Source organism: Microtus oregoni, unplaced genomic scaffold (assembly GCF_018167655.1).
Source record: "Microtus oregoni isolate MIOR12 unplaced genomic scaffold, Mior012 000037F_ref0000500, whole genome shotgun sequence".
Classification (NCBI taxonomy): domain Eukaryota; kingdom Metazoa; phylum Chordata; class Mammalia; order Rodentia; family Cricetidae; genus Microtus; species Microtus oregoni.
In genome coordinates, this window is record NW_024543096.1 from 2232501 (window position 1) to 2259077 (window position 26577).

Below are 26577 nucleotides of genomic sequence, written 5' to 3' on the forward strand. Positions count from 1 at the left end.
GATTATAATCTAACTTTATCTTCCTAAAACAGAGTCACCAAACTGGCTAACCTAGATATTTGGCTCTTCTCTTCCTGCTTAGATTTTTGGCTCTATTTTTTTCTTCTAGAGGGGTCTGGATTTATCCAGGTCTTTCAGTTGGTGAGCTGCTTGTGGTGATGGACAGTGGAAAGGATGGATTTGGTGGGAAAGAAGTCTTTGGGTACCTGGAGGCAGAAGAGGAAGTGATAGGCAGTGATGGGATGCAATCACAGAGGAGGGACAGGAACAGTCGTGCCTGGTCTATGCCAAAGGCTCCCAGTTACTTGATGGAGAACAGTGGTAGGCATCAGAATGATAAGGAATGTAAGTTTTGAAACGGCATCATTATGATACTAATTGTTTTCTTTTACATTTGATAAAATGTTTTCAAGTGGTAATGTGAACCTCATTTGAAGTTGAGAATCCCTGTCTCCAAAGTTCCAGCTCCTTTGAAGAGCTGGTTGTACAGGTGAGAGAAATGAGGCTGGAAGACCAGAGAGTGACAGAGGCAGAACCAGACAGCTAGCCTTCCCAGCTCCTGGTGGCATCCGTTTCATAAGAACAAAGAACTGAAGCCTTCTGTTTGAAAATGGAACAGCAGAGGCCAAGGGAAAGAGAGCTGGAAAAGCTCAGTGCATGGGTCCAGATGCACACTCCCCATTGTGTTCTTTCTGTCAGACTCTGCAGCCAAGAGGCTCAAGAAACAGTTAGGCTGGAACACGGGGGCCTTCCTCTGGTCTCAGAGTGGGGAAAATATTACTGTGACCATGCCACAGTCCAAATTATGACAATATACAAACGCAGGAACACAAGAGTGAAACACCAAAGCACTGGGTGGGGCTATATTCTTAGCTCTCCTGTCTACAGAGAAGCTCTTTTCCCTGTGTTTCAGCACATCTAAGCCATGGATGCTGTTACAAGCTTTCATAGTTCCTTCTATTCTCACATTCCTATTTGCCTATTAATGTCTTGATCTTTTCCATTTATTAACTGATTTCCATGTATCTTTCTCAAATGTACATTTCTCACAAACTTTGAGACCATTTTATGAAAATGAAAGAACATTTTTTATCCTCAGTGATGTTCACACAGCTATAACTTCTGAGAACAATTTCTTGAGAGATGTTTTGGGAGTTGTATTCCGGAACATATTATCTTCGCGGTCTTCCTCCTGGTAGGATGGAAAATGATCTTGTCTTGAGGCTGGCTCTGCATCTTCTGGTTCTAGTAGAAATGACACATATCCCACTCAGAGGAGCTGCAGGAGTAGGAGATAATAAGCCAAGGTATGGCACGCCTGGGAGTGACCGTAGTTGCAGCACAGACTCTCACAGGGCGCTGCACTGAGAAATGAGAGTGAGCGGCTACATGCGTGCACTGAAAATGTCTCCGGCATTTAGAAGGAAGGATGGGCAGAATTAACAAGGCTTTTCTAGGAAGGAGCTGCTCAGCCACTGACTAGGAACTTCACTCTCAACAGTGGGGCTGAAGTGTGGAGTGCCCCGACTCTTCGGGGTAGCTCATTCTGGAAATGGCACTAAAAACCTAGAAACTGTCTTCTGCGGAGCTCTGCTGTGAACTTGTTCCAGCAGCCAAATGTTAAATGACCATAGCGCAGTGTGATGTGAGTCAGCAAGTGAAGGAATCAGTACGGATGCCAATATGGAGGTGAAGAGGAGAGGGTGGGAGAGAGACTTCACTGGACTTGGGACTTTTTCAGGAGGGGAAAGGGTACAAGTGTACCTACAGGGGAAGGAACAGAGAACTTGAAGCAGTGAATAACACAAGACAACGGGGTGGGTAAATAAACAGTCGCATTCATGAAATGGCAAGAAGATTGAGAACTCCTAAGACACTAGGCTGGGAAAGGACTGCGAGGAAGCTCCCTTGCTACAAAAGAAATTGAAGTGCTCCCTACTGAAAGTCTACGATATGGACTTATTCCAAGTCTGCTCTTGGGCGTTGTGGGCTGAGGAAGAATGCTGACACTAGTGGACAAACTGAACGTACGAAGGCCCAGGGTCTGGGAACTAATGTGAGCTCTTTGCAGGAGCTGAGGGTTCAAGAAATGGGGGCGAGACTGCCAGAGGCAGCGGTGAGTTCTGGGTCAGGGAGGAACAGGACCTCTGGGTTCTGTTAGCCATGGGAAGGCAGAGAAGGGAATGAGGGTATTCCTCTACCTTGAAAACTACTAGATGCAATTTGTGATGTGAAATTACTGAGAAAAACAGAAGTGTATTAATTTACATGGCTCAGGAAAATCATTTATCCTGTCCTCATCCTGATGTGGATGTTACCCCACAAGTTGGCTGGTCTTAGTTATGATATACTATTGCTTTGGTTGCTTTGGTGGATATAACTGCTTACTCATAAATCCTATGAATTTACATTTATTTTATTACTGGAAAATTATAGGTTTCCCCTTAAAATTTGATGTGATATTTATTTCTTCGCAAATCATTCCCTCTATTGTTTATCAGCTACATGACCTTCGGCAAGTTACTTAACTGAAGCCTTAGTTTCTCACCCCTGCATCAGAAACAAGCTGGACCTACTGAGGGTTGCTGGGATAGAGTGAGATGGCAGCTAACAGCCCAGCACGGTATGGAAAAAGAGTAACAACGTGCTCCTGCCAGCACAAGCCTTTGTCTCTATGACATATTTACAACATGTGCTTCATTTATTTCGTGTTCATATATATTCATATAAGTGTTGAGGCATAAATATATAAAATATATAATGTACAAATTCTTTGGCTATTTTTACTTCATGGAAGTTACTAATTTATTAACCAGTTTCTAGTTTTCACTAAGAAAAAGACCCATCAGATTTTAAGCCGGAATTGGTTTGTCACCCTGCTTGTTGGCTATTAAGAATACATACGTTACCAAAGGTGTTTATCAGCTGTAGGAGTTCTTTGGTGGAGTTTTTAGGGTCGCTTATGTACACTATCATATCATCTGCAAATAATGAAAGTTTAACTTCTTCCTTTCCAATTCGGATCCCCTTGATCCCCTTATGTTGTCTTATTGCTATTGCTAGAACTTCAAGCACTATATTGAAGAGGTATGGCGAGAGTGGACAGCCTTGTCGTGTTCCTGATTTTAGTGGGATGGCTTTGAGTTTCTCTCTGTTTAATTTGATGTTAGCTGTCGGCTTGCTGTAAATAGCTTTTATTATATTTAGGAATGACCCTTGTATCCCTGATCTCTCCAAGACTTTTATCATAAAGGGATGTTGAATTTTGTCAAATGCTTTTTCAGCATCTAATGAAATGATCATATGGTTTTTTTCTTTCAGTTTATTTATATGATGGATTACATTGATAGATTTCCGTATGTTTTTTTCTTTTTTTATTCATGTTTATTTCTTTTTTTCCCGTGCACATCCTTTTTTTAATTTTTATTTATTTATTTATTTGTTTATTTATTTATTAATTAAGGATTTCTGCCTCCTCCCCGCAACCGCTTCCCATTTCCCTCCCCCTCCCCCGATCAAGTCCCCCTCCCTCATCTGCTCGAAGAGCAATCAGGGTTCCCTGACCTGTGGGAAGCCCAAGGACCACAAACACATAGGCATCCTCATGAATATTAACCTTCATTAGGCGATGAAAGGAGACAGAGACAGAGACCCACATTGGAGCACGGGACAGAAATCTCAAGGTCCAAATCAGGAGCAGAAGGAGACGAAGCACGAGCAAGGAACTCAGGACCACGAGGGGTGCACCCACACACTGAGACAATGGGGATGTTCTATCGGGAACTCACCAAGGCCAGCCGGTCTGTGACTGAAAAAGCATGGCATAAAACCGGACTCTCTGAACATGGCGAACAATGAGGGCTGATGAGAAGCCAAGGACAATGGCATGGGGTTTTGATCCTACTTCATGTTCTGGCTTTGTGGGAGCCTAACCAGTTTGGATGTTTACCTTCCTAGACCTGGATAAAGGGGGGAGGACCTTGGATTTTCCACGGGGCAGGGAACCCTGACTGCTCTTCGGACTGGAGAGGGAGGAGGAGAAAAGTGCGGGGAGGGGGAGAGGGGCGGGAGGAGGAGGAGGGAAATGGGAGGCTGGGAGGAGGCGGGAATTTTTTTTTCTTTTCAATAATAAAATATAAAAAAAAGTATCAAACCCCGCCCCCCCCCAAAAAAGAAAAAAAAGAATACATACGCCTCAGTCTACTTCTGAATCCTCTCTCTCTGCTGAGTCTTCTGCTCTCATGGCCGTGAGTCCGGAAAGCACTCTAAAGGTACCATTTCATACATGTTCTGGATCTGACAGGAAAGGCTTGCTGCTGCAGTTCCTCTGTACTTGTATCTTTCACATTTTGCTCTTTTATTTATTTACTTTGTAAAATATTCACAGTGGTTTTGTGTGGGCATATTAGTAATACTATGGCACCCTAACTGGACTCTTGCTAAGTTTATAAGTTATCTTAAGATACACTACCATTTCCGCTATGAAAAATGGTATTTTTTTTTCTGTCAGGAGCAAACCCATTTTCATTTCTGTAGTCTTCCTTATTTTTGCCACTGGTGGTTTGACTTCTTCATTTCACCATAAGACTGGTAAAAAAAAATTTCCACTCAGTTTGGGTTTCAAATTCCTGAGAAAAAGACCTTCTCACATGCTTCCTTCTGGAAGCCATGTGAAGGCAGTTCCATGTACTGAGCTGTTCATTTACACCTGTGCATCTAAAATGGAATTAATAAGTCATTTTTCTCCACTATACATTTGGGATGTCAATATGTTAGATTGCCTTAAAAGTTGTTCATTAAAAAAATGTTGTTCATAAAAAGTATATTCAAAATTATGAATAAGTTATAAATGAATAAGGGCATGCCATAATAAAATGTAAACATAAACCTTTTTTTGTTGTTTTCAAATCAGACTGTAAACTCCTAGGGAATTTTCTTCTCTTGATATTCACAATACATTATATGAACATAAGACACAGCTGGTAAACAACTTCATGTCAAGGCAATAAATAGAGAGTAAAAACACACTCAGAAAGAGGACTGGCTGGTGGGATGTGTAGTCTTGATAGAGTAGAGCTCATTCGGTTTTCTCTTACTAGCAGACTTTCTTTCATATTGCATATAATCTTATGATTCAATATTAACTAATTAACAGACTACTCTGTATTGGGCTTGATTTTCAGACCAATGTAGAAATTTTACATTAATGTGGTTTGTCTACCTAGACCTTTCTAGAATTGACTTTTTGGTACAGTCACACTGCTGAAAACGAGACAGTAGCTGGGAACTGAGGGAACAGGAGGTGGGAGGGGAGGAAATTGCCACATGATTATCTAGCATTTGACTCCAGAGCTAAGAACCAGGACCACGACAAGATCATAGTCGTAACCACTGCCAGGCCAGATGCTCCCCAGAAGCCTTCCACACACTACTTTGACCTAAATTACAGGGGAACCAGAATAGCTTCTGCCTGCCAAAACCATGCTTCAGGTTTTCAGTTTTCTTCAGACCTTTTGGCTGCCCAAATGTCTCAAGCTAAAACTTATTTGGAGAAAGTACCATATCTGTAATAAGGAAGAATTTTACATAAGGCCTTGGCTGCTCATACAAAAAAATATTTTGTGTAGAATTACAATTTGTGGGAAATTACAAAGTATACAAACACATTCCATTGACTTGATATCTAAAGCATTTACTAAAAAAAAAGTCATCTCAAGGGCTAACAATGTGACCTTGTCATGAGAACTGGCCAACACTCAAAACATGTGCACTGAACAGTTCCTAGGCTTTCAGGTTGCCTTTAAACATGAAACTAGATGCAGATTGTTTATAGAGCAGAATAACCTTTTAATTGTCTGAATAATAATGAATGTTAGAGATACAGCACCCTCAATGTCTTCTTTGGCTCTAAAAGGGATTTCAGAAACTCATTCCATACACAAGCTCTGAAGAGAAGTCCCCTAATCTTATAATAAAATTTGCATAGTACTTTAGCACTTTCCCCATATTACCTACTTCTATGAAAATCTTCATAAAAATTCATGGAAATAGAGTAGGTGGTTTTATTATTTTTCTTTCCCTTGTTCTTTTTATCACACAATTGAGTTAGCTGAGTGTTATCTGGAAAACTCTAGGACCCAATTCTAACCTGTTTTGCAATCATACCTTCTCAGTCTTGGTGCTGCAGATATTTCTATTAAGTTAGGTATGTTTTTGAAGTTGGGTTGACCCTGTACTTTCTAGTATGTTTGGAAGAATAACTGGTACCCTATTTGGCAGGAGCTAACCCCCTGGTCCAACAGTTATGACAGAACTGTGTGTGGATGTTGCCAAATGTCCTCAAGGATGGAGGGAAAGCACTCCTGGTTGACAATCTCTGTAAGTTTTGTAAAGTGCCAAAACAATTAGAAGAACCTACCCTATTTCAGACTACTTCTCCTCCATAAAGGTTCCCTCTTAAAGGATATGAATTACCAGATGAATCTTCAGATACTGTCATGTTTCTTTCAACAAGAAAACGGCAGGCGATGCCCACACATTTGTAAACTCTCCATCAATTGGACTAGATTTACCTAGATGAGGAATGGCTTCCTCTCTGTGGAGCTACAGATCATGGTGTACATTAATGAGCTCCGATGTTCTTCTAATTCTTTCCATTTCCTGTTTATTTTTTTATTTATTTTTTGGTCAGAGAGCAGGACTGGGTTTCCTTAGGACTGAGCAGTACCTTGAAGTTCTGGCTAAAGAGGAGCAGAGCCCAGTGCTATTTCCAAGCTAGTGCAGCTGCTTGGTGACATGGGGAGTGAGTTTGGCAGTTCTTCGGGTAGCTGGTAAGACTTCGGATGATGGTTAGTATGCGTTTATCAGCTAGGGTCCTCACTGACTGTCATGGTCAGTGGACTCCCACTCATCTGCGTAAACACGTGGTGTAGACAAGAAACATTTATTTTGTGTTTTAAGTCATTGGAATTTTAAGGTTTTCTCCACCTTTGTGTAGCCTAGATTATTTTAATTTAAGAGCTGAGAGTTGAGAAGAACTTTTAAAAATTATATTAAATCCAGGTTACTTGGGTTGAAACATAATGCAAATCACTCAGAACTTGTCTGATTTCACAATGTTGTGCACAGAAAATATGTTTTTTATCCCTCCATAACTCTTTAAGATTTTGATTCAAAGTATATTTCTATAAACTTGATAATATATGCAAATTGTACTATTCTAGTATGACAAAGCTTTTTTGTAATTTGAGCAATACTAATTACTATGATGCTAAATATGATGTGGGCTATTTTTCTACTTCATATTTTGTTGTGCTAACTTTCTTGTGATGAAGATACTTTAATGCCTTAGGGGTGAAATATATTTAGGACATAGATTGGAAGGCTTTAAAAAATAGCTTTCCATTTGCAAAAGGTTTATCAAAGGACATGGAAGTGGCACGCAGGAGTGACCAGGATTCCTATAACAACACCTCCTGTGCGCTTCCATGTGAAATGGACAGAGGTCTGGAACCCCACAAAAAGTGCATGCAGGCTAAGAATTGGCCTTGGAGACTGCATAATGGATTGGCGAAACTTCACTTCTTAGTGATCTTACTTTCTCATAAATAGCAATCCCAACGCTGCCCAATTTGTAGGGTTTATTGTGAAGACTAGGTAAAAGCAATGGAGGAAGGACAGAGCCAGGCACATGCTGAATGATCAATTAACATTGGAAACAGTGTTCCAGAAGTGATCAATGAAGCAGCAAACCATGTTCTACCCCATGTGATAGACCATGCCTCCTACTTGATCAGTTAGCCTACTTGCAGTGACTGGCACAACAGAGACACTCAAAACAGGTGTGCGCACAAGCATAGCAGCCCTGAGGGATGGAGGCGAAGACCTGCTCAGCTCCTGGCCTGGCTCTTCCTGCACTGTGCGGTGTAGCCAGCAGGGAGGAGTGGATAAGTCACCAGCCATCCCTGTGCTCCCTCCTCTTTTGTAAAAAGTAACAAAAGTTTAAAAAAGGATACAAAATAGTTATGACTCACAGGGCTATAAAACTTATTGGATCTTCTTAATTTTGTGACACTTTCCAGGAAAATGATTTCTGTAAAATTACTTTTGCTTGTAGTGAAACCACACAAAGTTACACCATAGTCTTAAAATTTTTCAGAAGAAATTTAGTGTTGATAGCAGTATCTTGTTGGCACTAGTGACTTCACTTAGTAGTGGGATTTTCTTCTCTGTGCTTTGTGGTGAGATAAAGGGAATGTGTGTTTGGAGACATGGTCTCCCTACATAGCTCAGGCTGACCCAGAATTAGAGATCCTCTTCCATCAGCAACTGGAGCACTGGGATTATAAGTGTGCAGGAGCCCATCCTGCTGTTACAGGATCAGGTTGGAGAAAATCATCCAATGTTCCTACATCATATTCTCTTTCTTACACGAATGTAAAAGATGACTTATGGGCAGTTATTAAAAGTAACTGACACCCAGAGTCACTATTTCTCTACCCGTCAAGTAAGCAGTTAGTAGTACATATAATGCTTATGATCGCTTGGAAGGTAGGATTGTTAGATGTGAGTTAGGGAAAAATTACCTCCTTAAGCTACATTATGTTGAGTCAGGAAACAAGTACACAATACTCTGAATGAACGGCATACACAGAGCTTCATTTAGTTATATTAACTTACTTGGTTTCTTTATTACTCAGGTTCTCCAAAAAAAGAAAAAACTGGAGCTGATCTCGAACAGGAGTGTGCGAAGCGTGGCTTAGGATAATAATAGTAGCTGGGATACAGTAAGTGCCCTGTAAGCATTTGTTAATACACCAGAGGAATGACAAGAATGATGGAAGTTATACAGAAAGGCCATGGGATAAAGGCTACATGGCTTTCAAAAGACACAACCTGGAGAGCAACCAGACACAGTCAGTCCTTCAGTATTTGCAGTCCGTGATAAACAAGCAGAAGTATGTTGGCCGCGGAGGGCTGCTTCCCATCATGACACATGGACCAGTGGCTGATACATAGAGTGGAAGTAAAGGAACATGCAGACAGAAAGCATGGTATTCTTTCTTGTAGATTCCACAGCACAGTGGAAGGACTGTATTGCATCCCAGCTGCTGTTTTCTTCAACACTACATAGCTCAAAAGCAGTGTGTGTGGGATGGGAAGAGTAAAGATCCTAAAGTACCCACGGATGTGCTGCTTGAAGCAAAACTCGAGCCTGCTTCACAAAGGGGCCTAAAATTACACTGTGGTGAGGCTGGTTTAGAAACCTCTCAGGCATTTCCTCTAGCGTCTTCTGCCAGTCCATCCGCAAGCAGTCAATGGTGGCACACACAAACTGAATTCACCAACCATGAAAGTTGGCATTTTTTTCTTTCCTTCTTTCTGTACAACTGTCCACCTACCAATTCTTCTCTGTTTCCCTCTTACACAGTCCCCTCACTCGTCTCTCTGCCACTGCTGCCGTCACCCTGGGTCCCCCCATCAGAGCCTCTCACACAGACTCTGCCTCATTGCACCTCATTTGCTTTAGTGATCAACATTCTCCTTATCTTGGCACTCCCTGTCTGAGGAAGACAGTATTAACTTACTACACTGCATTGTAGAATCCCCTTATTCCACTCACATTAATGATGCCATAGCATTACTCATTGGAATTTGCCTCCTTTAAATACAGTTTCTAAAATGTTTGCTTTGGTGTGCTCTCCCCTGTTTGGAATCTTTTATTTCTGGCTATTCTAGTAGCTGTGGTTATTAATACACTAGTTCACTGTTAACCCTCTAAGTTCCATGTGTCATTGCTCATGCATAACTGTGCTGACTTGGTCCCCTCTCTGTTTTCTGTGTTTACACATAAGTGCTCTCTCACACACAACTATAAATTCCCAGATGAGAGAGAGCATGAATTACATTGCTACTTATTTAATAAGTATTGCCGACCTCTAGAACAGCACTGGTCAGTGTTTTGGAGATAGTAATGAACAGGACAGATCCCGTCTCCAGTAGCCTCCTGTAAGCTCCATTCTAAACACGAGCGACTCTGCACATGCTGTGAAGGTGACAGATAATAGAAAGCACTGTGAAGGAAAGCACTGTGCTAGGAGAACATGGGAAACTTCCAAGAGCATACTCCAGAGGAGAGACCGAAATGATAAACTAGAATCCAAAAGGCAGACACGGTCCACAGAAGCTTGGTTCCTAAGGGGAGCAAAGACCAAGGTTTGGTGCATACCCTGCAGAAGGCAAGCCAACAGGTGAGGCCGATTAGGACAGGCTAGTTGCAGTTCCTGATACTGAGGCACAACCAGGAAACACTGCCCAGAGGAGTGTGTGCTAAGGCAGCCTTTCAGTGTCAGAACACAGCACAGCAAGACATTGCTCAACATGACTATGTCTGAACCTTTGTTGTTGCTTGCTTTTAAAACAACGCTCACAACCCAGGCTGTAAAAAACAAACACAAATGCTTAAGAGAGGTGTCAAATTCCACATTTTACTGACCCCATCATACAAGACAGGGATACAAGGTGAAAGCAATGACCCTGAGAAGGTGCTGTTTAGCTTAAGGAATGAGAGGATCTGCTATCAACAGCTTCCACCTTAACTTCCTGCAGCTCAGTACAGAAGCATAGACTAATGACAACAATGCTATGGGCTAAGGCCCACCCCACATCTAAGCTAGATGCCCAAATGCTTTACACAGGGCACCTAACAGATGGTGACCATTACCAACACGAGCAGAACGCAAAACTGTGACCCCAGAGGTGAGAGGTCGTACATTCAATTATAAGTTTCACTCTCTGTAGCAATAAGATGCCCAAAGCAATATATTTTGTTTACATAAAATACATTGTATAAACATATTTGATAAGAGAGATGACTGCTTCTTCTCAACTTAAATCAAAGAATGCTTACTTAAGTGGTTTCTTTTAATTGAATCAGACTTTAATGCTGTCATATAATCTTGGTTAACAGTGTTCATCTTGATTATTCTAACAAAGAAGAAATTAATACTTCAGTTGGAGAGCTCATGTCTCTCTATAAAACCAATAAAAACAAACAAACACACACTAGAAAATTCAAAACAGGTACCTGGGACATCCGTAAAAGTTTCTCCAAGGACAGAGACATGGAAGTTGAGTCCTAAGTTCTTTAGATGCATTAATACCTTAAAAAAACTCTCTGGATCTTTGTCGTGCTCCCTGTAATAAACAGAAAACATACCTAGTGTTAACTCAGGGTTTACTCACATGCTGCCAATTCCCGTCAAGATCCTGTGCTGCTGAGGAAGCCCCTCACGACCAGACCTGCTCTCAGAATCAAACTCAGCCCCGCTGATGCATTAGAAAAGGACCTTTTATTGGAGGGGAAATTCGTCTTGCTTTTGTATTTTTAAGGAAGAGTAAGAGAAGTATATAGTATTTTTTCCTTCCAAATTGCTAATTTTTCACTAAACACAAATTTATTTTCTTAAAAAAATCATGAAAGGATTATTTTTCATTCATCATCATGAGGAAGTAGCCGAGGTTTGCCTTTCAATAGGAATGAGGCCCTCGCCATGGTACTCAGCCTCACTATGAGGACCAGGGGCACACGATTTAATAAATCCCTTATTTTCAAGAACTCAGTAGAAAATTACAATGCAATAAAAGGGATGGAAAAGTTTGAATATAGCTCAGAGCATGGAGGCTGGCCGACATGTAAAGGAGTCCGGAGAGAGGAACACACTTTCCTTGAGCACAGGCATGAAAAGTATCCGATGCTTTTGGCTTCTTTAGTTTGTCAGTCTTTTCTAACGACAGACTGAGTGGTTAAAAGATACTAAAATTAAAGAAAAATACCCTTCAACAAATCATATTTAAATGGAATAAATTTTTTAACATTCTAAGGTGTGAATATTACAGTATTTCTTGCATTTATTTATACTGTTTTTAAATTATATTATTCCAGACAGATGTAGACCAGATGTCTTCAAAATATTTGTTTTTTATTTATAATTCAGAAATTTGAGTTTTTTCATTACAGAAAATAGCTATATACTAGCAATTTAATTTCTCATTTACTAATTATATAAAATAAATCTGTAAAATTATTAAGCTGCTATATGAAATATGAACATTACATCATTTGGGAAACCTCATGAAAAATGACATCTGTACCTCTTAATGTGTTAATTCACAATTTAGTCAATATTTTCAGTATCATGAATTAAAACAAATGCATCTTCTAATTAACATTTTAAAACAGCATTTATAATCTTATGAAACTGTAAGATCTTATAAAATTAGAGTTCTCAAACAATTTGTTTTAAGTGCTATGTCTCTCAGTTTGATTTACTTCAAATAATAAAGGATGCAATGGCAAAATGTTCATTGCTTTTTAAGATGATGTGTATTATATACATGTACCATTGGGAAGTGTTTGGATAGTTTTCATATATACTACCGCTGTGGGCAAGAACAAAGACTCCTAACAGTTTGAGAGGAAAGAATATACCATATGCAGTCTTCAACCATATCAATCAAATAACTGCCACCTTATCTGTGAAATGCTCTTTTAGTCTGATTCTCTTGGAGATACTTAGATGAAAAGGATGGAAACAATATAACATAATACAGTGTAAAGAGAGAGTAACACTGTAGGGAAATCTAGCCACTCAGTTCTCTAAATTTTTCATTTGGCGTTCCAAAAATCTGGCTACAGATCCCTGGTATATCATGTATTCTAAATATTGTCTCATGTGTGTGTAGGGGGGAGGGCATGGGTAGGGGTGGGCACATTCATGGAAACATAGAAAGAGGTGTAGCTTGCAGGTGAGATGAGACTTAACCAGGTAAAGAGCATAGTTCCCAAAACTTCCAGTATTTAAAAGGCAGTAGAATTTATGAACAAACATTTTCATTGCTTCTATATGAAACAAATGCATTGCAACCTACCACAAACTTTAGATCTTTTGTAGGTAGACAAAACTTTTAATATTCAACAATCATTTTGTATAAGAACAGAAAACAGACTGGTGTGAATCCTGTTTCATTTTGTTTCAGTCATAAACACAGTTGAACATAAAGTGGACATTTACTTGTTAAAAGTTATCCCTCACAAACAGGGAAAATTTATACTCAAGTTCCTATAAAATGTATCATGACACGGGGGAGCTCTATTCATTTTTGGGAACAGCCTGTTAGACTTTAACTGGTGAGAATTTTCCATGATTGTAGCACTTCTTCACTTGGTGGTACTAGTAAAATCAGAAACAGGAGTAAACACTGAGATGGAATCATTATGTGAAGTATGACCTAACAATTCTAAGTCCTGGGTAGTTTTGAAAACAAATACCAAGAAACCACCACCATCATCACATGCATGCATGTGCACACGTGCGTACACGCACGCACACACACACACACTAAATGGTCACTAGAGATCATGAGCAGCAAGCAGGTTTCTACAGCTGGGGAAGAGATTTCTAGTGATATCATGGCAATTTCAGTCTTGTCCTGCAGTCCTCTTAGATATAGTCTTTAGAGGGCAATTTGCCAATAGTCACCATAAGCCTTAATGTGTGCATCACTTTTCCTCTAATAATGATAATTTATGAAATCCAGCCTAAAAAGACACATACAGAAATTCTCCTACAATGTATTCACAACAGCAGTACTTATAATGGCAACTTTGTAAAAATCTAAAGTGGTAACAATAAAATATATTTTTGATACATATGCTACAATTTTTAGCAATAATTAAAAATGACGTTTTATGCTTCTGGACATGGAAAAACATCCAGTACTAAGTATTCAATAGTACCAAGAGTTGTAGAAAAGCATGAGTTTTACGATTTGCCTGTGCAGGACAAATAGATGCCAATAATTATTATGAGGTTCATCTCTAAATTTTTAGGTTTGTTTTGGCTTGTTTTCTATTTTGTTTTTTAATAAGCTTGGCTTATGTAAATGATTTTGAACATGATGGACTGACTCCCAATAGTATACCACAACTCTATGTTCATAGGCTTGACCCTTTCAGTACCCAAATGTTCCCATTTATTTTCCCACGACTCTTTATTTGACAAATGCCAGTCAAGTAAACTTGTTTTAATAAACAAGACATTTCAGTCAATGTGGCAGGGTTCAGTCTTCCTGCTCATACCCGTCCTAGTGCGTAGGTAAGGATAGAACAGTCTGGCAGGGAATTCATTCCTCCACACCCTCACTACAGAAGAGACCAGCAGGGAAATATTTCAGGCTTCCTGGAAGCTGAAGATACGGCAAGAACAGCTTTTATTCCCAAATATTATTCAGAACATTTGAAAAGCATAAACTGTTTCCATGTGTTTTTTCTTCCTATATCTGTCTCTCTCTGTTGCCTTTCCTGTTTCATTTCAGAGAGCTAAATTTCTTCTTATTCCTCACTTAGCACTCATTCAGTAAATATTTATTGAGGATTTCTAAGTTCTCCATACTTGTCACTTACACTGTTACCATTTCTGATTTTCCCACATAAGTGTGTATATATTGAGCAGTGTTTGATCTAGCTCCTGCCTGGCTTGGGGGAACCTCGCTCTTTCCAGAAGCTTATCACTCTGCATCCAGAGTTCTGTGGGAAGGGCAGATGATGCCTGCTTTGTTCACTGAGTACCAAGTGCAGAGCTGAGCAACGGGAGATGTTATTTGTGTTCATTAATACCCAGGTCTCTATTTCTGGGGACAAAGATTCCTTATTTACTCCCTAGCTGGGGGGTGAGGACCAGTTCCAGCCAAAGGACTGCAAGCTGACTGGCATACATCACCTTCAGATAAACATATCTGAGAGCAGTTCCACATAGCTCAGTGAATCCTGCAGAGATGTTGTGCTGAGATAAGCATATTCAGGTGGTCACATGGAGACTTGTCCCATATGCAGCGGCATACGGAGGTGAAAGGCGATTCTTTTGTCAAAGCAACTAAATCCTATGGGGGTGTGGAAGTGTTCACTACTGCAGCATAACCTTGTTTACTTCAATCAGAGTACCATCTGTGGCGCACAGTCAGCATTTGTAGATGCTCCACCTAAGCACCTAATTATCTTACTTGAATGTCTCAACCAAATGACCATCAAATATAACCGTTCCAGCATCTGAGACCACACAGGAATCTCACACCAGAACTTACATACTATCTCTACAGAATCATACTTTTCTTCTGCTCATTCTGGTCTTTGTGTCTTTTTCTTCGTGCACATACTGAGAGGAGGAAGGAAGCTTGCACCTTCAGCTAATAGTTTCATTTTCAGATCATTAAGCCACAGGCGTTCCTTAGCTTCTGCTACTGTTGGGGCAGACAACAAATATGGAGAAGCAATATATAATCACAACTCTTCAATGAGGCCGTTTCAAGCATCTTGACCTTCCTGAGGATTTGCTAACCTATCTCTACCTCATTACAAACACTATCTCACAGGATGTGAGCCTGTAATTTTAGCACTTGGGATGCTAAGGCAGAAGAATCTCAAGTTTGAGGCAGGCTTGGGTTAAATACTGTGATGCTGTTTCAACAAAACAAGACAATCTCTCCAATAAAAACAAATCAACCAACAAAACAACTAATTAACCAACCAACTAAGACCTTAAAACATCTCACACTTCCAAATTTTGCAATGCGATTCTTACTCAAACACAGGCTTCTATTTCCCAACTAAGCTGTTCGTTTGTCATCACAACTGATCTGATCTGATTTCTAAGACGTACTTTTCACTTGCTCTGTCTGACATTAACAGGCAGTGTGCAGCTTTTGCTCAAGGATGATTTATCTTCACTAATAATAACCCGTTTCTTCATTTCACTTCCCTTGTTCCCTTTTGCTCCTGAAATCTCAATTTCTCCCTCTCTTCCCTTCCTCTTCACATCCCCATCTCATTTGTCTTTCTTTTACTAAGTAAACCTTCCAGCAACAATTATGTGCATAAGGGAGCTGCTCCACCCGCTCACCTAAGACCTGAACTGACCAGTGTGGTTATTATGCAGGCCCATAGCTCGGCCTTGGGGTGACCCACCCTAGCACCTAACCGTTCATCTAGGTCTGGCTGGAGCTGCTAAAGAGACTAGTCCTGTGGAAGGATACCTGTAAGCTCTCTAAGACTTGACAGCCACAGGACATCCCAGAGGAGTTCAGGTTAGGATCCAAAGATGATGGTGTCCCAGAAACCAGAGGTCTTGAACCAGACAAGTGACTTGTTGCAATGAACATTTGACAGTAAAATTGATGGGATAAAGAGGTATTCTATAGAACACACTGAAGACTCCAGTGCCACCAGGACAAATGAAGAAGTGTTAGAGAAGGCAGAAAAAAGAAGCAAAGGGATTTTTCTGTTCTGGATTGTGTTTCGTTTTTGTTGTGGGATTTTTTTGTTTGTTTTGCCTTTGTTCACTTGGTTGTTTACTTTGATTTGCTTCCTTATGTGTGTGGGGGGGGCAGCAGGGATGAGAGGAGGACGAAGGTGGGCGGGTGATGGGACAAGGAGGTGAATGGAGTGGGGTGCATGATGGGCAGTTGCACCATCACCAAAGAGTCAGTAAAGAAGTTATTAAAGAAAAAAGTGTTTTTGCAGTATTCTCCCTCCCCCCTTTTATTTTTTAAAGCCCTCCCGCATTGGTAATTGGAGGGTAGTTATACTGTATTCTGTTCTTCAAACTTGCTTTCAGAGAAGGCAGTGCAGAGAGATGGATTTGCAAATCGGCTTCTGTTAACTATCATCCCTCACAGTTTCTGAGATCAACTTCTTTATACTCCACATAAGAGATCACTTGATACTCATCTTTTTGTTCCCGGTTTGACAACAAAATATCCAGTTTCATCCATTCAGATACAAATGACAACATTTCTTTCTTTCTTTTTTTTTTTTTTTGGCTGAAGAATATTCTACTGTATATATGTAACTTGTTTTCCTCATACATTTATGAGTTTGTAGACACAGAGCACTCCACACACTAGCAGTTGTGAACAGTACTGTAATGAGAAGGGGGAACATGTGCCTTTGACATACTGGCCTTTCCTTTTAGACAGACAACTAGTATGGCAAATGGATCACAAGGAGTTCTGGTTTTAATTTTGCGGTTCTGTTTAAGACAGGGTCTTGTCATAGCACACTTGAACTGTGTATTCTAGACTAGCCTCAAAGTCCTGATTGTCTTATCTTAATCTCCCAAGGGCAGGGATTACAAGTACGTTACCATGCCTGACATTGTTTTTTATTTATTTTTTGTTGCTATTATTTCTTTAATTGCTTGAGGATCTAATTATAACCTTCCCCTGCTCTGCTTTTCACCCTTAGAACCTTTCCATACACCCTTCCTTGCTCTCTTTCAAATTCATGGCCTCTTTTATCATGAATCATTTTTACAAATACAGAAGTACAGCCTGCTCGGTCTGTAAAAAGCTATGTGTATGTGTGGTTTTAAGGCTAACATCTTGCATATCGCTTCTGTAATATAATACGCACCCCACTGACAGTGTTCAGCAGTCCTCTTTCTACACACCCTCGACAGCAATTGTTATATATTCATATAGATATCTTTAAAATTTTTAATCAATTTATCTCCCCTGTACTTTCTACCCAGAGGTATTCAAGATGCTAAGGTGTTTCATGTTCACTGCTTCAAGGAGGCATGTAGCAGGAGAAATGCTGCCAACCTAAATAGTAGAGTTCTCCTTTATAATGCTGGGGTTTGCAGCAGACAACATGTAAGACATGCCAATGTGCATAGCACTCTGTGTTACTCTACCTCTGGCAATAGCAAAACATTGCAAATAGAGCTGAGAGTCTAGGTTAGTGCCTGGGAAAAAGGCACGATGAGTGGTAGTGGAGAGGCAGAGAGACAGTCTTAGCATATATCTCCAAGAAATAGTACTAGGGATGTTCTTAAGACACTTCTGAGCTACATGGTACTTGCAAATAGAAGCATGGTCTTGATGAATGCCCGGGGCAAGACCACAAGGACACTTGCAGAGTATACACAAGTAGTGTCCCCGCTTGAGGCTAGGAAATGGAGGGCAAAGACTTGGGCTACATGAGATTTCTAGTAACAGACTGGGATTTGCCATCAGAAACAATCAAATTAAGAACTGAAATAGAGATGCACAGACATCAGAGTTTCATGCAATTTGCATACTGATATCCTTATTTATTTTTTATTTTTTATTTTTTTTTTTATTTTTGCAAGGAGGGAGTTCTGTCATAGAAAATCCTGGGTAGCAGTACCTATGTTTTCGCTTCAGTTTTGGCCTGTGATCCTGTCTCTGCACCACAGGGTTTGCTGTCTTTGAATTGTCTTTTTCTTATTAGCATGAGAGCTTTCTGCAATGTGCTTTTCTTGCGTGACTCTTCACAGGTCGTCTCATCTCACAGTGGCAGCTACACTCCCCTCTCTTGACCCCTCTATTGACCTCCTAACTTTCCTGGGCCATTTTTCTGGATGAGACTGCTTCCTAGTGGGTCTCTCCTGCTCGCTATGTGGTCTCTGATCAGATACCTCTGCCCATTCAAAGAGCCCTGGCTTAATCTCCAGACCCCGTGGTCACTTTAGCTAGCACCGCTGTCTGTGTTACATCGTCCTGCTCTTTCCACCTGACTGAGCGGCTCTCAGTATTTTTCCCATTAGGTAGGTGTTCCATGATTTCCTAGAGAGGTTCCCCTTGCTAGAAGCTTGACTGCCCTAGACTTTCTATTATTTCCTGTATGTTACATAAATACTTTTTATGACGTGCCAGTGAGCACTGTCTCTACAACTCTGGTCAGGAAGTCCAAGGACACACATCCTCAATGAACTGGAAGGCCACAGGTATCAATTAAGCTGCACAGGTCTTCCTGACTATAAGCTTTTACTTCAGCAGTCATCATCCCACACCGTTTATGTCAATGATAGACCTGTTCTATCTACTAACAGTGTTCTGTCACTGTTCTAGCTTGTTCCTCAGATGTCTACAGAATCCAATTTTCATCTCCCCAGTTGGTTACTAAGTCTTGTCTCCCCCTCAGTCATAGTGACCAATCAATTAGATTTTTGTTTTTTTTTTTGGATTTAAACATTACTTCACTCTAAACTGCATGCAGGGAATATGTTTGGAACTGGCTGTTATACTAAGAACTAATACCACAGTGTCTGTCTCTTCCACTTAGATATTTCTCCCAGGATCTAGTCTAGGAAATTCTTGGGTTATTGTTTAGAATTGTTTTCCCCTCTTGAATAGGAGTAAGATGATTTCCTGTCTTACCCTAGCTCCCAGGGAGCTTACAGACAATGCATATATAGTATCAAGTAATTATCAATAAAGATGATTGCACTAAAAATACACAATAACAATAACAAACAAATGACCTAAAAAGCTACTATATGGAGTCCATAAGGACAGAGGTTTAGGAGACAGAATTAGTAATCCAGGGGACATGTGAATTTATCCAGAATGAGCAGGAAGAACGTAGACTAAGGAATACAAGTGAGGCTTAAAGTCCTAGAATGTGAAATGAGCGGATATGACACAGTCATCAGAAGGAGAGCCTATTATTTTTACATTTGCATGAACATCTATAATTACATTTTCACTAAAAGAGAAGTGTATACCCCTTGTAAAAACACAAATACTTCAGGGATGCATGCTTCCCTATCCTGGTCCTGCTGCTCAGGGTTACTAACACCTGTTTGAAAGAGCAGTTGTTTGGTGCCTTAGCTTCAGACCTCTTCCTGTACATACTCAAAAATACTCATGTAAAGATATTTAATATCCAGCTTTCTCATCTTATGAGATTAATGTTCACTATTCTACACCTTGGATTTTCACTAAATGTTTATCTACACTAGCAGATAAGTACATATATTTTTTCTAAAACCATTACATGTTTTAACTTTTAATTAGATTAACTCTCATATTTACAGTTTCTAAGTGTTTTAAGCAATACTGAAAGTGACAGCCTTTTCTGATAGTTCTTTTTTTTTTATGTTTATTTGCTTTTATTGAAAATTTGATGCTTATTATTTTATGCTTTTAATTCACTTTATTATATGTAATAAAATAACATTTTTGATAAAATTGGAGACATAAGATTTCACATATTCCTCTCTTTCCTCCTTTCTTCTCTCCTCTTCATTTTTCCTCTTGTTCTTCCTGTATTTCCCACCTCTCATTTCTTCCCTTCCTACTCTCTTATCCCTAACAAATTTAAAATATGTTGAGTCTTGAATTATACTTTTAGTGACACCATACAGAAGGTTTTAGAGATTGCATCAGAGTACCAATTGTACGATACTGTTACTGCTTGATCTATCACCATGCACAAAACTCAAATCCAAATGGATTAAAGACCTCAATATCAGTCCGAACACACTGAACCTGATAGAAGAGAAAGTGGGCTGATCTGATAGTTCTCAAAGTTCTCTCTCCCGGCTCATGCACTCCCTTCTCCTCCGTCAGTGTGTGACTGCAGAGTTCCTCGCCAGCGACCCTCTACACCTGCACCACACTCCTTTACCTTTGGTACTTAACTTCTTGCAAGGTCACACCTACTCCCTCCCATATTGTGAGTTCCTAAGAGCAGAGGTCATGGCTATGTTACTATTATGTTATTATCCACTGTCTAGAACAGTGGTTTGTACTTATTAAGAAAGTTATTAGACTGAATTGACTCTAAGTCTAGATTAACTTTCTGTAAATTTAATCTTATTACCCCCTCCCTACTAGAGTAAGTGTTTTAGTACTTGTAGAACCAGATTCTCTGCAGAATCTTCATTGGCTTCCCCAAGTACAGTTACAGCATTTAAAAAGGAGACCTTGAAATCCACCACACAACACTAACGATCAAACTTGCCTCCAGAGTCAGCATGCCACCACTCACAATATTCTCTGGACCAGAAGAAAATTGATAACTAATATGCCTTACTGACCAGTGTATTGATAATTAGACTATCTTTTCTTTTTCAGAAAATTTAAAGTCTCCTTGCTCATCTCCATCTTTATAGTAACTGTTATCCTCTATACTTCAAGGTCACCACAGAGCTTCAGACACTCACTCTTCTAAGCTGCTTCCAAAACCTGGCTATATCACACCATTCTCTTCAATACAATACTCTTCTCCAAAATGTCTATGGACTAGAATCTACTTAAGTTGAAATTAAGTTGGCCCATCAAGTATTCAAGCATCTCTATGGCTCTCATTCCGTCCACACTGTCTCTCCGCATTCTGCCCCATGCTCTTCTGCCTCACGTTTGTGTCTGGAACAGAATTTCCCTTTTCTCTGTCCTTGCTCACTGCTTCTTTTGCTGACTCTGACTTTATTGGTACTTGCATTAATCCCGAGAAATTCCATCTCACTCTGACTCCTGCACTGGCAAGGATTACTACAGATGATTTCACAACTGTGTCCTTTCCTACCGCCTCATATTTATCTGTATGCAATGCTCTTACAAAGGTCTGGAAGCTCCACATGAGCAAAGTTCCTAAATGCCATGTGTTGTCAGGAACTTAAAATAGGGTTTAAAATGGATGGATGAATGATAGCTATACTCTGCTGTGTATATATTTTTAAAAACTTAGGAAGACTAGTCTACCAAACAATATAAAGGGTCATGCTTTTTTTTTTTTTTTAAATATAGAGTCAACTATGCTGGGTGACAAGCTTTTGATCTGCAGAGCCATCTTGTTAGCCTCTGGAAATATTTTTCTCTCAAATGTTACCGTAAGTCCAGTTACTTAAGCTACTAGTAGCCCAGTCACCCCCACAGCAATAAACAACAACTAACTCAATTTTCAGTCACCTGTGTAATTCCTTTCTGTGTACTATTCAGACTCCATCAAACCTTCCATGGCTATATAATACACTATCAGTCTCCTTTAAGAACTGCAAGCATACATACATACAAACATACATACATACATACAAGAAAGCAAGAACTCATACACATAAAATAAACACAAATCTTTTAAAAGTTTTAGAAACCGTTTTCTTCTGGTTTACACTGAAATTTCATGGATATCTTTGCAGTTAAAATCACATTTACTTACTGACTTAGAGTTTCTATTGCTGTGAAAAGATACCATGACCAGGAAAATTCTTATAAAGGAAAACATTTAACTGGGGTGGCTTGCTTATAGTTCAGAGGTTCAGCTCACTATCATCATGGTGGGATATGGAGGCGTGCAGACAAGACATGGTGCTGGAGAAGTAGCTGAGAGTCCTACATCTCGCAGGCAACAGGAAATGGTCTGTCTTACTAGGCGGTAGCTTGAACATATATGAGACCTCAAAGTCCAGCCCCCTAGTGACACACTTCCCCCAACAAGGCCATACCTACTGCAACAAAGTGATACCTCCCACACCCTGTGGGGGCCATTTTTTTACAAACCACCACATTTACTTACTTGTTTGTGTGTGTTTGTGGGTGGCGCCTGCCATATGAGGGTCATATATTAGCCTGCAGGAGTCACTTCTCTCCTTACACCATGTGGATCCCAGGGACAAAAATCAAGTTAACTATGCTGGGTGGCATCCTTTTGATCTGCAGAACCATCTTGTTAGCCTCTGGAAATAGTTTTCTTTAAAAAAAAAAAATGGAATCTGTAGCATACTTTCTATGTGGTAAATTTGTCACAAGATTTTGAACCAAATGGAAGCTAACTTTATGGAAAGTTACTACTTTAGTTAAAAAATATATGATACATATCTGGACAGGATATAAATTGGTGCAGTAGAATTGAAGATTTCTTTTTCTCTTCTGGTACTGAGCTTCTTAAGAATTCAGTGCAGTTTTGTTTCACATTTTTATACTCTTCACAGTCATTGACAATTTTTAATGTTAAAGGCTAGGGATTTGTTAGTAAATCTCACATTTTGGAATTATTAAGCTAAAGGACAGTTTTAACCATTTAGGTGAAATTATTGCATTCCTATTATTTATAAAACATTAAGAAGTAAATGACTCTGGCTGAGTACTTTGGTTGAGTATTAACTATTCTTCAGAAGGATGCTAGGCAGACCACCTTATGACTGAGAACAGAACATATCAGCTTAGTTATAGACTCCATTTAACTTTCATTCCTTTTGCTTGAGAATCCAATAGTTGAGAACAGCAACAGAATCTTGTACCTTATTTTAGCCTTGCAACAAGTATGTCCTTGTCTAAATTCAGGGACTCATTTGGTGAAGGAGAACTAGGCACCTTCTCCAAGACAGGCTTTGAGCAAGGTGCTAATATACAAGCATAATCAATGGGGAGAAGAGTCCACCTTCAAGACCTCAGACTTGCGCTATGCTCTACAGATCAGAAGGAAACCCTTGCCATCTACCACACCTCATCTGTTAGTCACACAAAGCCAGAAATTCCTTAAGGTGAAACTTCCAACATGTCCTTGTAATAGAGAAGAGGTACTGTGCTCACAGTAGCTTTGCCCTAACCAAGATGCAATGAAATTAGACAGGAAGTGAAAATCCCTTTGGAGATTCATTTTGTGAAATTAGCTAGGAAAGAAAGCTTCTGACTATAAAAATCTCTGAGGAATAATATGAAAGGATTAGCAAGAACTAACACTGTTGTGCAGTTTAATCTAAAGATGCATCTTCTGTTCTTTTGGGATGAGTGCCCTGGAGGAGACCTCAAGGAGAAAGTATGTTTAGGTGGTTACAAGGGGCACACTGAGAGGAAAGATCTAGAATGTTAAGAGTCCACAGGAAGGTAAGAACCGTGTATGACATCAAAACTCAGGCCAGGGGTGATAGGAATATATAAAAGTGTAACAGAGAGAGCCTGACAACCCTTTACCCAGTTTGCAACTGCTCGAGGGTAGTGTTCCACATGAGGGTGGCATTCATACCAGGCTGACCATTTTACACAGCTTATAGTTCGGCAGGCTTGGGCTGGGTGGGTTCCAAGCTTCTATAAGTTCACTGCAGCTCAGATGCAGCTCCAGGCCCTGCATCTTTTTTGTATAATATTATTATTTTTGTTTGATATTTTTCAATTTATATTAAAAACATTTAGAATTTTATGAATATTGTATTTTCATTATTTCTATAGTTCTCACCCAAACTCCTGCAATCCCCTCATCTTCTCTCAAATTCATGACCTCTTTTTTTAAGTATTATTGGTACATATATATGCATATATAAATACAACAGGTAGAATACATTTAGTGCTGCCTGTATGTATATGTGGCTGGTCACTTGTGATTAGATAACTTACTAGGGGTTTTATCCCTCAAGAAGACTGAATCCTCTTTCAGCACTCATTAATTGTTTGTGGCTTTCATTTGGGGTTGGGTCCTGTGAGAGTCAGCAAAGAATTAATAAAGAAAAGGTGGTGTATACATACAGTGGAATTATGTTTAGCTGTAAAGAAAAATAAAATAATGATATTTCTAGGTAAATGGATGTATCTAGAAAATATACTGAGATGAGGTAAATCCTGACCCAGAAAGACAGAGAGGCAGCTCTTACTTGTGAATCCCAGTTCTCAGTCTTAGATAGATATTAGTATACAATGTGGAGTCACACAAAAGCCTTGAGAGTGAGAAGGAATTTTGGGAGGGGAGGGAACCACAGAGAGGGGATAGAAGAACCTAAGTGAAATGAGAGGACAAATGGGGAGAAAACATCAGAACATTTTAACAAGGATGGGGAGTGAGAGGGAAATACAGAAGAAGGGATGTTTGAAAAAGGTGATAGGAAAATTTTATCTTTCTTTAACAATACTGTGTGTGTGTGTGTGTGTGTGTGTGTGTGTGTGTGCGCGCGCGCGCATGTACGTATATATGTATACAGAATGAAGTCATAACACTTGGGGTTGTAGAGCCCCTCCTAAGTACCACAGAATAACAAAATGCTCAGTACCAGGCATGGGAAACCTCTCTTCGAGATGTTGGTCAGGGAGTCCAAGAGACTTCCAAAACAATGTAGACTATTGCTTTTGACCTTGGTTGACTTCCTGAACTTGCAGGTAAGACCCTATTGCTGAAGATACTATATACTTTGGACTTGGAAAAAAATTTGTCTAAAGACTAGCATTTATATTATCTGAAGGTGCCATTTAAGCTGCCAAGGGAGAAAAGCAATCAATAGTCGTACCAGATGTGAAGCCTACAAATGACCAGGAAGGCAAGATAGTCCTAAAGGTGCAATAGTGGACTTCTATACTGGGAGTAGCCAACAGCCATCTAATTGGACTTAAGGAATGCTCTACAGGAAGGCATTCAAGTTGAGTACTATACCTGTAGCTCATGAAGCTATGGAGCCTAGAGGAAAACCTACTACTGCCACTTTCCCAAGACAGCATATTCTCTAGCTGAATTCTAAATACTTATCCTGATATTTACAGATAAATAGTGCTTTTATTCTTCATCAGTTTCTTTTTTGCTGTAGATCAAGGCCATTACACAAATCTACAACTACCCAAAATGCAGAGAACGATTCACCCAGCCCTAACTGATATACCCCTATACATCAGGCTTAGAGAACATTGCTGTAGAGTAGGGAGAGAGATTGTAAGGGTGGAAGCACAAGGGCCTCTGCTTCTAGATAGCCCCTTCTTTAATCAACACGAAAGTTATCCTCCTGAAATCTCAACAATATGGCCAACTAAATAAGACCAACACAATGACAACGCCAGTTAACATGCCAATGTGGATGAGGAGAGTTTACAGATTTGAACTTGAGTTCAGCATCACAAATCAGAACGAGTTTTTCTGAGCTTCTTGAATACAGGTTCACATTTAGATCAGTTCACTTTCCTTGCAACATGTGTGACTCAGGAACTAGGAATCATATGTGTATGGAAAGCCTTTTTTCAATGCCTCTCCCCATAAAGCATTGACTGGCTTTTCTGGGCATAAGTAGTTGCTTCTTCTTTTGGGTTTTCATTTATTTTGTACTGAAATAATCTTGTGTTCTATGAAGTAGATAACAAAAGAGAAGCCATACTGACACACATATAGAAAGGTATTAGAAATATTAATCATGTTCCTTTCCCTCTCTCAACTCAAATATATGAAAAAAATTTAATTAAAATGTGTATAAAAAGCATTATTAGCAAAAAATACAAAATAAATAATGAAAAAAGGAAGTATTAATCAATATGTTTTAGCTCTACCCCAACTGGTACTCTGTCATTTTCCAATCTGCTCTGACCACCAGAAATAGCAGTAAGGACATTCTACAGCCTCTGACCTTATTTGATAGACATATAAAGAAAAGACAGTTAAGTTGTGATTTCCGACATGAGGTTTAAAAACACGTTTGGAAAGCAATACAAACTACAGTTTCTTTAACAATGTTTTTACCACCTAAGCCACAAAGGATACACATCAAAATAGTTTCTTGGCTGGGGATGCAGGTTGTGTAAATGGAGATGCTCTTAGATAGTCATCGAACACTGATAAACACATTAGATAAACTCTGATGAAGGAATGAAAAGTACTCATCCTTTGCTACTAGAACTCAGGGCAGCAACTGCTTTGCAGAGACCTCTGTGGTCAGCATGGCATGGCAATGGTTGAGGAAAATAAACAGCCTGCGTCAGAGAGGTCCTACAGCAAGTTTGTTACTTTATGAGGCTCAAGAATATTAGAGA

At 39.7% G+C, this 26577-nt stretch overlaps 1 protein-coding gene across 4 annotated transcripts in view; it reads right to left on the minus strand.

The window, feature by feature from the left end:
• The window catches only part of Gtdc1 (glycosyltransferase like domain containing 1), a 355136-nt gene that overhangs the window by 15163 nt on the left and 313396 nt on the right, over window positions 1–26577 (minus strand). For all 4 annotated transcript variants that reach the window (XM_041631624.1, XM_041631626.1, XM_041631623.1 and 1 more), the window contains one exon: window positions 11087–11196. In XM_041631624.1, the coding sequence (XP_041487558.1) occupies window positions 11087–11196 (110 nt within the window). The remainder of the gene's footprint in view (window positions 1–11086; window positions 11197–26577) is intronic.